At 45.2% G+C, this 17772-nt stretch overlaps 1 protein-coding gene across 1 annotated transcript in view; it reads right to left on the bottom strand.

The window, feature by feature from the left end:
* tent4b (terminal nucleotidyltransferase 4B) overlaps positions 1 to 16277 on the bottom strand; it is a 28110-nt gene extending 11833 nt beyond the window's left edge. The window contains exons 1-2 of the mRNA XM_012826990.3: positions 15312 to 16277; positions 1484 to 1607 (exon numbers count right to left, since the gene is read on the bottom strand). Of these exons, the coding sequence (XP_012682444.1) occupies positions 1484 to 1607; positions 15312 to 15880 (693 nt within the window). The 5' untranslated portion in view covers positions 15881 to 16277. The remainder of the gene's footprint in view (positions 1 to 1483; positions 1608 to 15311) is intronic.
* Positions 16278 to 17772: the final 1495 nt, after the last annotated feature.

The raw sequence follows: 17772 nt of genomic DNA, 5'->3' as shown, positions 1-17772 counted from the left end.
TGCGTGCGTGCGTGCGTGCGTGCGTGCGTGCGTGCGTGCGTGCGTGCGTGCGTGCGTGCGTGTGTGTGAGAGAGAAAGAGAAATGCTGGGGGTGCATACTGCCAGATCCTCAGTGGCATGAATAGGGGCCTGAATGAATAAGATTGAAAGTGTTAACTTGTGCTGAGTGTGCGCGTGCGTGTGCGCGCGTGCGTGTGTGTACACACATATGGGTCATGGAGGCACCACGCCTCCAAGAGGTTCACTTCCCCCTGCTTTATCCCTCCCTTACCCTTTCCTAGATGGGATATAAGCACGGCCACCCCAACCCACCCCTAGCTCAAACGTCACACGTACCGTGCTGGTTGACCACCCAGGGGGGCACACAGGCTCAAAAATAGCCTGAACTCCACAGCTCTTCACTCAGCAGCCTAGTCTCTACTAGTTCCACCGCTTCCTCCACCTCCACCTCCACCTCCACCTTCACGTCCCGCTTCTCATCCAGTCACACCGTTAAACCCCTAAATCAGCTTAGAGCCAGCGGGCATGTGACCAGACTGTGAATGAGAGGCCTTAGAGGAGCTCCGTAGAGCCACTGACCGAGCAGGACTGCAGCAAGAACATGGAGGGCAGCGGGTTCGCTCACAGAGGGGATGGCAGAGGCGGGCATTGAGCCACAGACAAGGTGTCATGCCGGGAGGTGGCACAGGAGTCATAGGATAACATCAGGAGACAGACGAAAGGGGGGGGAAGAGAGATTTAGGTAGACTTGAGGAAATATGAGAGAGAGAGAGAGAGAGAGAGAGAGAGAGAGAGAGAGAGAGAATATATGCAGAGGTAGCAGGTCTGGCAGACTTAAGAGAGAAGGCGAGAGCACTGCCCAAAGGGCTCTGTGGATTTCCAGGCGACAGACAGAAAGTGAGGCAGAGGGTGACAGAAAAAAAAGGCAGGTAGGGGAAAGAGAAACACGTAGAGAGCCGGAGACAGACAATAGAAGCGTGAGTGAGCAACAGAACTGGAGGAGGGAGGAGAGAGACAGCGAGAAGGTGCAGACGCCCAACAGGGGGGCAGTGTCCGGCACAATGCCCCCGGGTGAACAGCAGCGCTATCAGCAGCCCTGAGTCAGCGGGAAGAAGGCCACCTGGGGACTGGTTTGCTGGTCGGCAAGGACCGGAGAGATCCAAATATAACCCTGCCCTGGCCAGATAACAGCCCGTTCACACTCACACCAGCCTGAGCATGGAGGGGCCTCTTAATGCAACAAGCCCACTCCCATCTGCACAGGGTTAAGAACTGGGGAGTGAAAGAATCAAACACCACCACGAAACGTGATGGTGATGGCAAAGGAAATAAGGCTGCCCGAAAGGATTGTTCTATGCAGGGTTCGTGCGATCTTATTTATGAATGGCTTTCCTACAGGCTGCCCTAGGCACGGAATTAATGAAAATAGTCATGCGAGGTAAGGATGCAGACTGTGTGTGTGTGTGTGTCTCGAGGATCTTACATCAGCTGTAGGCCACAAGTCTTTGATGACCCGCTTGATGCGATCCACCACCTCCAGCCTCATCCGCTCCTCCTCAGGCCGGGGGGACATGTACTCGTAGAAGTCCTGAATCTCCTCATGGAGCCTGCGAGAACACAGAGGAGGACACAGGGGGGTTAATATAACCTGAACGGCACTAGAAAACATATGAGATAAGGAACAATCGTCTACGCAGAAACGCAAGCTTAATGCAGTGACTAAGAGCGAGTTCAGAACCTAGACCACATGCGTCATCTCGAGCCAAACCAAAGAGCATTTCTCCCATGGTTGCCACGATGCAACTTCTCGACTTGGCACAACAAAAACATCTTTGTTTACTGTACAACGAAAGGGAAAAGGTCAACCTGCGTCTAGCCATGCATGTCCTTGGGGCTAATCATAAATCACAAATCTTTTTCCCTTTAAAGGGCACATGAGACAGAGCCAAACTTTGAAGGCACCGACATTAACGATGCCTGTTGTTATATGCAAAAATGTGCTTGAGACTCTCAGTTATGAAGATGACTATCGATGAGAGCAGTTATAGGATTAAAAACCAGCTTTCCGTAATACTTTGATGACATTTCAGTGGTATTGAAGAGGTGTGACCTACCTAAGAGTTGCCATTGGGCTCAGTCTACCTTTTAAAATGTGATCTTTTAATTTGCATACCACAACTGGTCATACAGCTTGAGATGCCATAACCTTATCAGTAGACAATTCAATCGGCTTTGTTTCCCCTTCGTAAGGAGCGGTATTATCGGGAGGATCTAGAGAGCGGAAGAAGACCAGCTGGGAGCCGTACTCCATGTGGCACGGGCCGGGTTCTCCTCACCCTCTTCCCAGGGCAGCGATGCCAACTAGGGCCTGCTGGAGCTGTCCGAGGCCCCAGGCTGGTGCCAGGCCTGGCCTCAGCAGCCGTGCGGCAATGCCAACTTGGCCTCCCCACACACATTCCACTTCTGCTCAAAAATACTATCAGGACTGAGGCCTCGACACTAATTCACTTCCACACACACACACACGTACGTACATACATACATACATACATACATACACACACACATATATTTAAAGGCTATACATATCTTTTAACATCTTACCTTACATCCTAGGCATGTGCAAACCTTAGTAGGGTGCAACACTAATTATTCCAAGTCTAAAAGAACACTTTCAGCCAATAGAAATCCTACACACACACACACACACAAGCCCCTTGTAGCGTTACACCACATGGCCATCAGTCCTCATCCAAACACGTGACTTCATTTCAAACTGTCTGACAGATACGGCTGTATTTTGGTTTTAAAAAGGTCCACATAATGACGCATGCAACACCACCGCGGATCTCTGACACTAGGACCTATATCAGGAGAGCAGGAACTCCTTCTCATGTTACCAACTGAGGCCACTGCATTCTCCACCAACCTAGGAGCAGACAAAATCTAAGAGAGAGAGAGAGAGAGAGAGAGAGAGAGAGAGAGAGAGAGAGAGAGAGAGAGAGAGAGAGAGAGAGAGAGAAGGTTGTTACTGTGTGCCGAGTGAGAGGCAGGGCTGGTACTGCACGTGCTCAGTGTATACTCTGGAGGTCTGCCCTCTGGTCTTGGGGGGAAGGGGGGCAGGTCACCTTGCTCTGCCTGCCTGATCACTGGGACCTTGGACACACACACGACAACACTTCCACAGTGACCCTCAAAAGTGCACACAAACAACACAACTACACAGGTGGCCAGGTGCCACTTCAAACATGAACTCAGACAGGAATAACAAAATACTTCAAGACCTGTACTCCCCTCATGCATCTTTCTCTGCCATAAACGAACTTACATCTCCCTGACCACCGTCAACGTACCACAGCTCACCCACTGAACACGTTTAAATCCCAACTGTGTCCATGCACACACAGCAATGCTATTTCTACCGGACTCCTCGGTCCCCCCCCCCCCCACGGGCCTATAGTGACAGTTGACTGGGTGCTAACAGGCGCTTCTGTCGGCACATTTCACGCATTTCTGCAGCTATCTTAAGCACCCCGCAGGGGGCACGTCCCTCCACGCTTTCGAGTGGGAGCGGTGCCTTACCTGTCTTGAGGATGCCAAGATTAATGAGCTTCTGAATTCCTCTCACCTGGATTCTACGGCACAAACCTCCATTATGGGGGAGAAGAAAAAAAAAGACTTTTACTGCGTAACTTCGTCTTCCAGGGACAAGCCTGGCCTGTAACTCCAAACAGAGCAAACCTGCAGCAGGGCAGAGAGAGGATCTACTCCTGTGGGTGTCAGAGGGGAGGACGTATGGCCTCAGAGGGCCGTGCTCCAACCGAGGGCCAACAAAAGGCTTCGTGTAAGTCACTGTTGTCTACGCCGGGACACTGCAGGTGCGAGTGCCCGTGGTCAACTTGTGAGCTGCAGTAAAGCCGCATAATGGATATGTCAGCTATTTGTTGGGAGGTGACAGCACGGCACTGTGTTCTCTTTTTCTTGCCTTTTTTTCTAAACTGAGTTGGATTTCAGGGAGACATGCAGAATAATATCAGAAGTGTGCACTTTTTGCTCTGTGTGTTGGTGGTCGAGACATGACTGGCTGCAGAGAGAACAGTCTGCTCCTGTGTCTGATGTCTCATAAACACGTGCGCAACTGAGCACACACACACACACACACACACACACACAAGCGCAGGCACTGCAGTGGCAAATTGACAGTATTCGTCACGCCCAGCCACCACTGCAACAAAGGGCTGCAACATGAACACACCCAGCAAAGCCAACAGACACAGCAAGGACTGCAGCAGGTGCATACCTTAACCCTTCCACACACACATACATACATACACAAACACACTCTCTGTCTCTCTAAAAACATGGCAACATTTTTTTACGCCGATCTCACTGCACAACTTAACAAGTGGAAGATGATGTTAATAGTCAACTTCTTACATGCTAATAAATCATGCTAATAAGCATGCTAATAAATCATGACTGAGAATCCTGCAGGGCGGTCAATGGAAGACTAAAGCCCGAATTATAGATCTGCGTCGGTGTCCGTCCGTTTTACGGATGGGCGGGGAAACAGATTCGGACGGATACGGACGTACTGTTTTTGATTTATACTTCTTCGACGGCTGTGGGTGTTGAAAACAATTCACCGCCAGAACAGTGGGTGGAGCAGCGGTTTTTTGGTCACAGACGAGCTACTACGCGACCTCTTTGAGTGATAGAATTCGTCGATTGTTTATCTCCCTCCTCCCAGCCGTCACGTCATCAAGACCAACGGGTGTAGTCACATGGGTCTTTGAGACACACTACATTACAATGAATAGTCTGTCTAACGCCATATATTCACTTGAAAAGGCAAACTTATCTCCATCATGGTAGGTATTATTTGTGTGAAAAATAGTAGCAATCTATAACAAAATGATATGCTTATCTTACATACACTATAGAAACTATTAAAAACGATTGAATGAAATGAATACTATCTCATTTTCTTTGGTATTTTTTGTCATATTCAGATTTGTAATGATGATTGCTGGGTAATATGTATGCTGTTGTCCAATGTCAAGTCTCTATTTGATCATGTGACTAGACGATATGATAGTTTAGGCGCAACATCTGAACGTCAAGACCAACAAGCTGACTGGGCAAATAAATATCTGTGACAACGTGATTACAGGAGGCAAACTGGTATCAGGGAAGAAGTAAAAAATAAACTGTCATCTGGAGAGTTTAAAAGAATACAAAACGAGGGGGAATCTACTGTATGGAGACATTTCTGCTTAGTAGTCAACGCGGATTTATTAAACCTGGATGGCTGGGGGAGAGAGATGAACGTCAAAACCGACAAACTGGGCCAGAGGCAAAAGCACCTGCAAGCTGAAAACAATGGCTTTCAAACATAAGCGTGATAAGGCATTGAACATTCCATATTTAAATATCTTAATAAGTAGTCAAGTCAACGTGTCTGCCTCAGGTGATGGAGAAGTTCGTTTTTGAGACTAAAATAAATCACATTTAGGATAATAGCCTTCTTGTGTGCGGGGATTTTTTTTATGTCCTAGCTGTGACAACGCGATTACAGGAGGCAAACTGGTATCAGGGAATAAGTTAAAAAAGAAACTGTCATCTGGAGAGTTTAAAACAATACAAAACGAGGGGAATCTACTGTATGGAGATATTCCTGCTTAGTAGTCAAGGCATTGAACATTCCATATTTAAATATCTTAATAAGTAGTCAAGTAAACGTGTTTGCTTCACATGCTTCTCCCCTGTACAAAAGCGTCGGCTAAATGACTAAATGTAAATGGATTAAACCTCGATTGTTGGACTATGTAGATCGTTTTATAACGAACTTTGTGCACTTAAAGTTTTTTAAAAAAGAAACTGTCTTCTGGAGAGTTTAAAACGACACTCGAGGGGAAATTTACTGTAGGCCTGTGGAGATATTTCTGTCGGATGGCATCATATTCTATGCGGATTCTAATGAGGCTGTTTGATATGTCCAATGTAAGAAGTGTGAAGCTTTAATGAAATATGATTGATGCCATCCTCTTTCTCCACAACATGGATTAAACATCGATGGTTGGACTATGTAGATACTTTTATAAGGAATGTGTCCGTGTACTTACATTTTTCAAAAGATAATCTTCAATGGTAAGACTTGTTTTATTCGCGCCTCTTCTGGTGTAGCATATAACGTGAGTTTTATTTAGGCATATCAGATGCATAGCGTGTGTAATGTGTAGGCCATTTCATTCCGTTCTTGCAATGTGAATAATTCATTTCAATATGCTTATATCCCTGTTGTGCGCGCTTGTGCGTTTAACGGGGCTTGTTTGTGTGAGCCAGTGCATTTATCATTCATCTGTTGATGCTCGAGTTTAATAAAGGCAGGCTAAGAAACGTATGTAAATGTGTGACATTGACTCATTGGGGTTCGGACTAAATATTTGACTTGCTGTCGGGCTGGGGTAGGGCTGGGACAAGTCAGCGCGATAAGGCATTGAACATTCCATATTTAACTTGGCATAGTCGCCCCATAATGCCGTGCGGCGGGCACATACTTTTCTCGATGTGATGCAGCGCATAGACATATATACATGTCTATGATGCAGCGCCCAACGATGTTATTTAACAATGTTCCTTACTGTTCTAATTGCATGTCGTTGTTCTGTGTTGGGACGGAGTTTATACAGGTGTGTGACGGTAGCACAGTCTGTTCGTGATAACTTGTAGCAGGGCATAAAGCCCGTGCCATTTTGACATTGTATTGTGTTTAGTGTTTAATTAAAAGCCATAACAAATATTCCACACTTCCGTGATTTGTTACAATATCTTAATAAGTAGTGAAGTCAACGTGGATTCTATGGATTAAATTCATTTATTGACACATCTTTTCAGGACGGCCACAGCGCTTTAAAACGACGTGTTTATAAGTTACATTATTCAAAGATGGTAGATAAAAGGCGAGATAATCGCCAGGTGTAATAAGCCTACTTTCTCATTATGTGTGTGTGTTAGGGTTTGTAATGCAATGGTGTTGGCTGCAAGTTAACTCCACTTCACGTTAAGGTTAGCTTTTGTATATGAGCATTCATTTCAACTGTTCCATCATCTGAAATATCACGGTGTCGAAAAACAAACCTTTGATCTAAACAGAATATTCAGTATGGAATGGGAATATTTCAGAGCAGGGCTATCTTTTATCGCGTTTGACAAATATGCTCCGATTGCTGTGATGTCTCCTGTGAGAATGGGATAGTATTCTCTCCTATGAATTCGCGGTCATTTGAGCGTCCTTATAAGTGTTTCAGAAATATCTTCAGACCTCTTCTGTTATGTTTGTTCATAATCAACTAGAAGAAGCTTGTGAGACGGTCTACAGGCTATTCATAAAAAAACATACGTAAATGTGTCATTAGTATGAACAGTTGAGACATTGACTATGTCTGGTTGGATTCCGACAATATATTTGAATGGCTGTCTGGCTCGGGCACTACTCTGTCGGACGCAGGCCGGGCTCGGACAGAAATATTTGGCTGATCCACACTCTATAACAGAATAGGAACAGATAGGGAATGAAACAGGAAATGTGAGATTCCGGAAATGATGTCGTTAGGAAATGATTTCGTTAGCGGACCAATCACAGCCAAGGGGGTATCCGTCGCTATCCGTTCGTATCCGAAAAAGTTACAAAAATCGAGAGGTGCACGTCGGTGTCCGTCCAGCTCTCCGAAGGGCTCGGATGGGCGTTCCACCACGGGGAAGGGTGTTGCCAAGGCGTGGCTATGTGTCCGGACGGACACCGACGCAGATCTATAATTCGGGCATTAGTACGGGGCGCACACCGTACACCTCTGTCTTAGTGTAGATCATTGACTATACTGTATTGTTTTAAAAATGTTTGTTCACTAAGTGATGGGGTCATCTTCCTCTACTGCCGATCTGTCAGCCACAGGTCCTTTCTTTATCTTCATTCAGAATTTGGTCATAATTGTTGTGACCTCAAATATCTCCACAAATAGGCTACTATTTCCACTAAAGCTTGATGACGTTCATTAACAACTGAAGCACCTCTCTCAAGTGGTACTGGTACGCTAGAGACTCTTGGTCATGCCCTGGTTATGTTCATAATCCCTTCTAAAAACCCTCAGGCCTAGTAGTCTACAACATGTAAAAGTTGCCATGTCTGCCAGACGTCATGGCATGTACACATCCACAGTCCATGTGGACAGTTAGCACCTTAAGGATGGAGCGCTGTGTTTGTGTGTATGAGCATGGCATGAGAGCGTGAGAGAGACCATCAACATGTAGGCTAAACACATTGGGGGAGTGGAGAGACCTCACACCTCACCTCACTCTCTTAATTATAGATAGAGGTGCAGCTAGACTGACCTGAGCTAAACCTAGAACCATAGGTAACTCACCATAGAAAGTAAGGCTAATAGAGTTTGGCTTTCAAAAAGACACCAAGTGTCAGACTCAATTACAACTCTATTATAACGGATACATAAATTCAACAACCTCCTGAGTGAGCCACGAGCAGGGGAAAACACCATTGTCTGCATAACCTGCTACAAGCATCGTTTCAGCTTTAAGGATTATGGATAGCCTACTGCAAGTGAACTGGATTTGTATGAGGTTCACACTCAAATAAATGCCTGGGTAAAGGAGGAACATTACCTAACAAACCTAACAAGTGGACACTGTTGGAGATCAGGAGATGATCTCTGGGGATCTCTTTCTCTCACAGACACACAAACACACACTCACTCACTCACGTACTCACTCTCTTTCTCCCTCACTCACACTCAGACACACACACACAACAAACAGCACACACACACACACAAATACTATGTATCGCTCGCTCTCATGAGTCACACCATACACATTAAACTCAAAGCACAAAGGACAGCCTGTCAGCAGGGTGGTGCTCAAAGTTCAGTCAGGCAGCACTCCAGAGGAACACCGCACACCATCAGTTTAATTTCTTCTGAGGGACAGGGTGAAAGAAAGAACGAAGAGGGAGAAAGAGAGAGTGAGTGAGAGACAAGATAGATAGATAGGGAGAGAGTGACTGCCCAAAGTGCTTATACAGCAACATTGATAAGAACCAATATAAATGCTATCAGTTTGTCTCTGCTGAAAACATTTTTTTATTTTAGTACTCTGAAAGCAAACAAACAAAACACACCACATCCACGCCAAGACAGACACGCTTGCAAACAGAGGCACAGACACAAACAAACTCTCTCTCTCACACACACACACACACACACACACACACACACACACACACACACACACACACACACACACACACACACACACACACACACACACACACACACACACACACACACCACACACACACACACACACACACACACACACACACACACACACACACACACACACACACACACACACACACACACACACACACACACACACAAAACCCTATTAGGTCTGGAGGTCTGTTGTAGGGATGAGACATTAGAAGTAGAAAAGGTTTCAATTCACAGCTCTGGCAGTGGGATGGGCTCCTCCTGTGACCCAGTGCAACAGTAGCTCAGTTTCGTTTCTGGGTTAACACAACGCACAGAGGAAACGTCTCCGCAGCACTGGTCAGCCAACAGCTCTCTCCCCAGCCCAGAGACAGCCGGGAGTGGGCAGGGGCATGGAGACCAGACACACGCGCAGGCCTGCGTTCTTCTTCACGCCACACTTTTCCTCCTTCTCCATTCCACACACTCGGTCTCCCTTGTTTTCCTTTTTTTCCCGTCCTCCTTTTGTGATGTTTTTTTCTTTCTCCCTCACTCTCTCCATCTCTCCTCCCTCTCTCCCGCTTTATCTCTCCACCCCCCCCCCCCCTCCTCTTTCTCTCTCATAGCTTCAGGCCTGGGAACATACAGATCCCTAGCTTCCCTTATCACATAATCCGCCTGCGCCTTCTTCATATGGAGATTATGTAATGCTGCACAACACACAACGGGCGGCCCGGACGCCTGTAGCCAATCCCGACGCTTTAATAAAAAGACAGGAGCCTCTGTGTGTGTGTGTGTGTCAGTGAGAGTGTGAGTGAGTGAGGACAAAACAGGTTGGAGGAGCAGGAGCGTTCTCACACACACACACACACACACACACACACACACACACACACACACACACACACACACACACACACACACACACACACACACACGGGTGCGAAGGCAAAGCCCACAGAGCTGCTAAATAAACACCAGGACAGCGCTGTGGTTTTGAAGGACTGGGTGTGGTGTTTGAGAGGAAAGGAAAAAAAATCTGTTCAGACCAAAAGAGGAGGAGGAAGAGGAGGAGAGAAGGGTGAAAAACAGAGGAAAACAAAACAAACACACAAGAGCCATCTGCTAGGTCAGCAGGAGGATGGTGTTTTGCAATGGCAGAGTTTTGCTTATCAAACCTGCAGATATGCTCAAGTGGGCAAAGGTTTGCGCATATATCTGTGTGCGTGCGTGTGTGTGTCTGTGTGTGTGTGCGTGTGTGTAAAGAGCAAGAATGAGCAGGGTTGATGTGCATCTCCAGGAAGGTGTTCCACTCTGTGGACCATGCAGTCCTGTCACCCACTCACCACCACCTTCAACACCTTCACCTCCACCCCGGGATGCAAGCCACCTGCTTATAAATACTGCAGCAGGATCAGGGACCAAAATAACCCAATGCCCAAGTCTCAGTCAGGAGCCTAAATGAGGCACACCAATCCGCAATCAGATGCCCTGGCACGTCCACAGACACAACACATACAACACACACAGACACAACACACACACACAGACACAACACACACACAGACACACAAACAAACAAACAAAGCAGCACACGGTATGAGTGCTTTTTAAATGAGTTTGCGGTGCTCAAGTTGCGTTTGGTCAGTAGGCAAGATTCACCGGGGCAGGCTGTTGTTTTTTGTTATGTTTACTAGAATGTGGTGGTAGCGGCAACCACAAACACACCTCAGCCATGGACAGACCTGAGTGGGATGGGGATGGGATGGTGTGCTGGTAACATGAACTCACATGAGCAGAGAGGAAGACAAGGGGGCGGGGGGGGTACCGATTCCGCCTCAGTACACCGCATCTCTGTGTGAAGGCAAGTCCGCAGCGAGTGGACCATTCGCACGGGCCTCACACAGCCAACCAGCAAATGTTTTGACACTCAACCCAAAGCTCTGACATAAACATCTGCCAGCACACGCACACGCACGCACACACATACAGGGCCCTTCTCTGCTCCCTGAGGCTGAGGTTTGAACCTTGTGTTTAGAGCAGCAATAAAAAGCTCCCAGCATTCCACAGGCTGAAAAACATCTGAAGAGAACGTGAGCAGTGTTTTTTTAATCATTATTATTTTAAAGCCCCAGAACTCGCCTGCATCAGCATGGCACATCCTGGCGAAAAACGACGGCAGGATGAGTCAATCAGTGTTGACTTTAATGGTAACCGCTCCTCTACAAGGCAAACCAAATATGGTTTTGTAGAATGTTTGTCTACAACACCAGGGACCATGGAGTTCACTAACCACTAAAATCTCATCTTGTCACTTGTCATTGACTACACAGCAAAACTCACAACAATATGCTTGCTGTACTGCTTGTTTTTTAAAACAGGCCTAATCATAGAGTCCATTTACAACAAAGAGGAGAAGAGGCAAGCATGGAAATGTCTGAAATCAAGAATTCTGACACAAAACTTGAAAATAAAGTATTTTCGGTGATCATCTGCATTACTCGTAACTGGAAGAATGCAAACTTACAATAATATACTTTGGCATCTAGTGTGCCACTCGAAGGATATCATCTCTTTCCAGGCCGGGTTCCCTCAACATAAAAGATGGACCTTTTAAAGCTGCGGGAAATATATTTGCATCTGCCAGCCATTTTACACCTGTTCAAACATTAGCTAACCAAATGAGAATCTCCATTTGAGATAACCTGATATTAATGAGTGACTGACTTATATAGCAGAGGGTGGTTAAAAACACATTCAATTACTTCATATCCATGTTATTCTGTGTCTCACACACACTCACACTCGCACACTCTCACACACACAGTAATACTTAGGGGCAACCTGAACATCAATTTTCTCCATGTTACTCTCCAGTGATGCCTGCATTCAACACCTTGTGCAGAGGGCTACTGCCACTGAACGCATGTCCCAGCTCATCTTCCCATACAAAGGATGCTGGCAGGCTGCCCCAATGCAATGCCATGACACAGCCTGAGCAAAGCATGCAGGACAATGACAGGACCTGACTGCGGCGGAGAGAACTGTCACACTGATGCTGAAAGGCAATTCATATACACACACAGTAACACACACACACACACACACACACAAAGTAACATATACACACACACACACACACACACACACACACACACACACACACACACACACACACACACACACACACACACACACACACACACACACACACACACACACACACAAACACAAACACAAATATCTGTTCACAGAACTGAGACCCTGCTTATAAGAACAGCACCATCTCACGCTAGGTACTGAATACAAACATATAGCCTGGGTTAAAGGTGAGCAGCTTTAGTTTAGATAGAGATAGAAGATAGAGGGGACCAAAAGAAAGAAGAACAGTAAAAGCGAGAGGTAAGTTATGATGAAGGGCAAAACTCACTCCATGTGCATACAAACAGGAAGCAGTCTAAGTTTCAGAGGGCTCCCCCTTCACCACACACTGCTAGGAGGGGCCTGAGTTTTTCACCTCCATGTGCTTCCTCCCTCAGCAGCTACTCTCACCTCACACTTTTTGGATTGTGGCCAAAGTCAATTGGAGTTGGTGCGCCGACATACACACACACCTACCTACACACTGACCCACGTTGGATATCTCTGAGCACACTCACAGTATTGATCCGTCAATCTCACCTACAGTCAGGAGCTGACTACTCGCAGAAACTCACTCACCCTTGCTGATCTGCACATAAAAACCAATCTGAGGGGAATCGAAAAAGCTGGAGCTGAAGACTTCCTTGGTATAACTTCCTTGTTCATTTCTAAAACTGCAATGACTTACACTACACAATAAAGTATTCAACTGACAGTGCTTTACCAAAGAACCACTTCTTCAGAAAATATAAGCAATTCTGACTCGCTGCCTACAAAACCGATAAAGGTGGTCTATCAATAATACAGGCTCGTTAAAAAAAAAAACTGTGTTGGGTGAAGTTTCAAAAACTGTGGTCAGTAAAGTCATGAGGCAGCCATGTGCTTTACGAGTAGAACCACCACAAAACCAGCCTGAGCCTTCCCCCATCCTACAGAGGAAATCCCTCATCTTTCAGAACACTATGGAAGAAGCACGAGCTAGCCAGCAGAAGCAGAACTCCCTCACTCCCCCAGCAGCTGATTGGCTACTACACCTCCTGACATCACCAAGCCACAGATCGAGTTTCTCAGGCTGAAAAAGGAGGCTGGGTTTTGTTTTGGGGGAGAACAGGGCTGGAACACTGTCAGCGTGTGCAGCATGTAAACACCCTTTCTTTCTCCCACATGAGCATCAAGGGGCTGGTCACAGTTATACAAACACACACAGGAATACACACACTGCCAGAAAACGACTAACCCTTGAAATCTTCATCACATTTTCCAACTTTACAGCCTGCCAGGAACATCATGCCTTGATGACTGTGCTATGGTACTACGGGATGATATGTGAGCCAACATGCAGAAACAGCCTTATGTGAGACAAGTGAGGGAGTATTAGAATGTAAATTAGCTTCCTACTTCAATTGCTTTGATAAAGGAAGCGAAGGAAAAAAAGAGAGGCTGATAAACAGTCTAACAGCTCAAGATTAAAAACACTGAGGCTTGTACTGTATGCTCCCTCTGAATGCCAATTTGTTCTCGGCAGGAATCTATATGTAAATTTGCATGGTTTCAACACACATGTTTAAAATGCAGCTCACCCAACTGAATTCATCAGGAGTGACAACAGCCTATTTGTGAATGTGATCTGGGCTGTGGAGCATAAGGTTGGGAGCATTAACAGTAATCACAAAGGAATGCACTTATGTAAACACTGGGCTTGAATCTTACTATAAATGAGGATCAGTTCTTTGCCTTAGACTTTGCTCAGGGCAGTGCAAGCCACTGCATATATCAAGCGAAAAAGTATCTAAATCTTTAAAAGCCGACTTCACCTAACCAACACCCCACCCACTTTAAGCCCTCTCAGTTCACTTATTCAACTGGTATGAACAGCATTTGTAAAGGGCAGAGAAGCAGCATGCCTAACTGCAGAGATAAGACTGTTAACTATTAATTTCTGTTTGATGACGGTATCACAAATGTTTTAATCACAAGAACTCGAAACACTTCGTAAAGGTGTAAGATAATCCTAGTGTTAGCTGTGTATATGACAAAAAAGGTCAAGTAGTCATAGTTATATTATTTGTGAAATTATTGTCATCTCCACCTCTTTGCTATACAGGTGGTTAGATTGTTCTGTCTAAAGACAGAAAGCAATGTTCTCGGGTACCAAATCTTAACGTCACTTTATGCCATTAGAATTTCATGCCAAATATGGTTAAAACCAAACAGGATTCAAACTTGGCTAGTAACGTTAAGTTACGTTTAACGTAACATAATAGCCAAACGTTCATTAATGATGATTTCTGTATGACAGGATAACACATGGCCTAACGTAACAGCTTTGGAAATCGAAAAAAAGACTACTTAAAACGTCTCTTTATAAGTAAGTTACAAAGCTAGCGATAGTTTCAGTGCAACAGCTGACATCTGCAATAGTTATTTTAATGTTGTGGCACAGAATAGCAGCTATCCGAAATCGTTGGTTTTTGTTAAATATAATAAGTGGTGATATGGTGTTTTTACCATCAACGTTACATCTGTTGCAACTGAAATGAGATGTCATGAACTCATCTGATCTATCCCTATCTAGCTAGCTCCTAACTAGCTGTAGTTAACGAAAAGTGGCTAGCCAGTCGGAGATGTATCAGGCTGTGGCTAGCTAACGTTAGCAGATGGGTAATGTGCTAACCAGCTCACTGACATTTATATCCCCATCTGTAGTAAACAAATGTGTCAAATGATGCACTGATTGTATTTGGCAGACGTTTTTCAAGCAGCTTCGAAATCGAGGTTATATCAGTAACTTGAAGCACTTCTCAGTGCTACTTAGCTTAACGGCTATGCTAACGTGTTACATTAACTAAGCTAGCTGATAAGTTGGATGTATGTGAGCTAGCTTGATGGCTCTCGACAACTCACCCAATAATTCCCTCGGAGTAGTTTCTGGTTTTCCAAGGCGTACCCGTAAAGACACAGACATCAGCGTCATCTCCTCCAGATCCATTCAGCAAGAGACTACTATTGAATCCGAAAGTGCTTGCTTTATTATCTCTTTTCCTCTTGTTACGATGCCCCGCGATGTCCCCTCTCCAAACCCCAATCCCACCAGCCAGCACCCCTCCTCCGCCGCCCCTCACGACAGCTCGGTTGTTTTGGTTGTTGTTGGTTTCCAAAGGAATGAAGTCCCGTTGTTGCACGACATCACTATCGACCCTTGAAGTAGACATCCCCTGATTCCTGGACTCGCTGCTGCCACTAACGCCTGGGCTGGTGGTGGTATTGGGAGTCCCGTTTTCGGTCGTGATCACGTTACTCGTAGCCCCGTTACTGTTCAATTTAGGAATATGGCTTGACGTGCTAGCTCCCGTACTGTAGTTGTTATTGAAGTACAGATTTCCCAGACCTTGTGTCGTCTCCCAAATCTGCATCCACAAGCTGTTAGCAGGTCCACGCTGTTCTGGCTGAAACCAGGCAATTCTTGGATCCATAAATTGTACTGCAGGCACACTGCCCCCCGAGCAAGGCTCAGTTCGTGCTCTGCTAGCCAGTTAGCCAACCAGTCAGTCAGCTAGCTAACTCAGAAGCTCTATGCTGAGGGCTAGCTAGCTAGCTAGCTTACTTTGCCTGATAGCCTGCTCGCAAGAAATATATTCCTATTATACTAACAACCGGATCCATTAAACTGAGAGTGTGGAATCATTCACTGCAGAAAAAAGTTGGTATTCCCTCAACACAACAGATTTTTTGAAAATGATTAGAACTATGATCAGAGTTCAAAAAATTATAACATGCAGAGAGACAGAGAGAAACGTGTAGCCATCGACAGTCGAAGCAACTCTGACCCTTTCCCTGATCGCGAGTCCTCTCAATGGCGGACTACATGATGATGACACTGCGCAGACTCGCCTAGAGTGAAAGGGGATAGAGCAGCACGAAGAAAGTTGTTGCGCAAGAGCACAACAGTTCGTCGGTTACGTAACAATTACCGATTGATGAATGGTTGTTGTGATTTTAAAACATTAGCGATAGGGAGTTCAGTGACCGAGGCATTTTGTCATCATAAAAGAGTAGAATATGTTGATAGATTTAAACAAAACGAAAGGCCTATTGCATAATGTCTGCTGGGGATTTGTGTTAATTTGTGTTCACATTTTGTGGTGTGTCTGTACTGCCTAATTATTTATTTTATTATTATTTATTATTTGTAACGGCAACATTTGTAAGGCTCAACTGCGAAGTAAGTTATTAAAGTGGGAGTTCACAGCCTAACTCCACCCACCCATATTTTTGCTAAAAGCGCTAAAAAAAAAAACTCCTGTGGCAAAGTCCTGTGAATGACGTGTCTCAATCAGCAAATTAAAATGATTAGAGGGCGTTAATATGTAAATGTAATGACAAAGATACACACCAACCGTTCAACTCTACGCCAGAATTAGTTTTGAGCCATTTTCAACCCATAAAACGCCCAACGTTTATACAAATGGCCATTTTGTCAATATTAACACCATTACAGTGTTTCATCACAGTACAGTCATATAATTTAGTTTACAGCTCACAAAACACATTTTAAGTGGGCACAGCCTCTTTGAGGTAGCCTAGAAGAGAGCAAGCCCAAGTGTAGGTTTTGTGTTCTGAAGGCTACTGCCATCCTTGTGAATCCTATAGTGGTCATCGTTATTGACCAGTGCTTGACTGTATGATGTCATAGCTTCATCAGGATATGAAGTTATGGCTTTTTACGTAGACTATGAAGTTTTATAAAGCTTAGTCTGAAACTGAACCTCCAATTCACTGGTCGTCTGTGTCAGGTGTACATTTCTGAAGTAGCGCATTGGCCTACTTCTCAAATTGCTTTGTATTTGTAGACCTCTTTGCAAAGCCCTCTGGGATTCTCATGTTTGGTTATGCTTTCAGACACATGAGACAGCATGAACAATGAGGTAGAAAATGTTCTCTGTTAAAGGGAAACTTAAAGATTTTTTAATCTTGGGCCGTGTTTTTTAGATATTATTTTCAGTGCATGTAGACGATTGGCTTACCATGTGGTGCTGGAATGGTCACTCAAAGGAGAGTACCTCCCTTCGATAATCGACTACAAGCACTGAATGGGGTGCTACATCAGAGACCAGAAGAAGACACAGGTCAAACACTGACTGTTCAAACAGTAATTTTCAACAGTTTCTTTACAGTTATTGGGGTAAACAAATGCGGATGTATCTCTGTAGGGATCCTTTGCATGTTGTCAGACTCTTACAATAACGTTACGAGCCTGTCAGTGGCTAAAACATGTGGTTTACTTTGACATGCCAGCTTGCTCCATAGGATGGCCCATCTTGTTGAAAAGGAGAAATGCATAACAATACAGTCTTCGTGTTTACAC

Source organism: Clupea harengus, chromosome 6, assembly GCF_900700415.2.
Source record: "Clupea harengus chromosome 6, Ch_v2.0.2, whole genome shotgun sequence".
Classification (NCBI taxonomy): Eukaryota; Metazoa; Chordata; class Actinopteri; order Clupeiformes; family Clupeidae; genus Clupea; species Clupea harengus.
The sequence above is the reverse complement of the archived record's forward strand: the minus strand, read 5'-3'. Positions and strand labels throughout refer to the sequence as shown.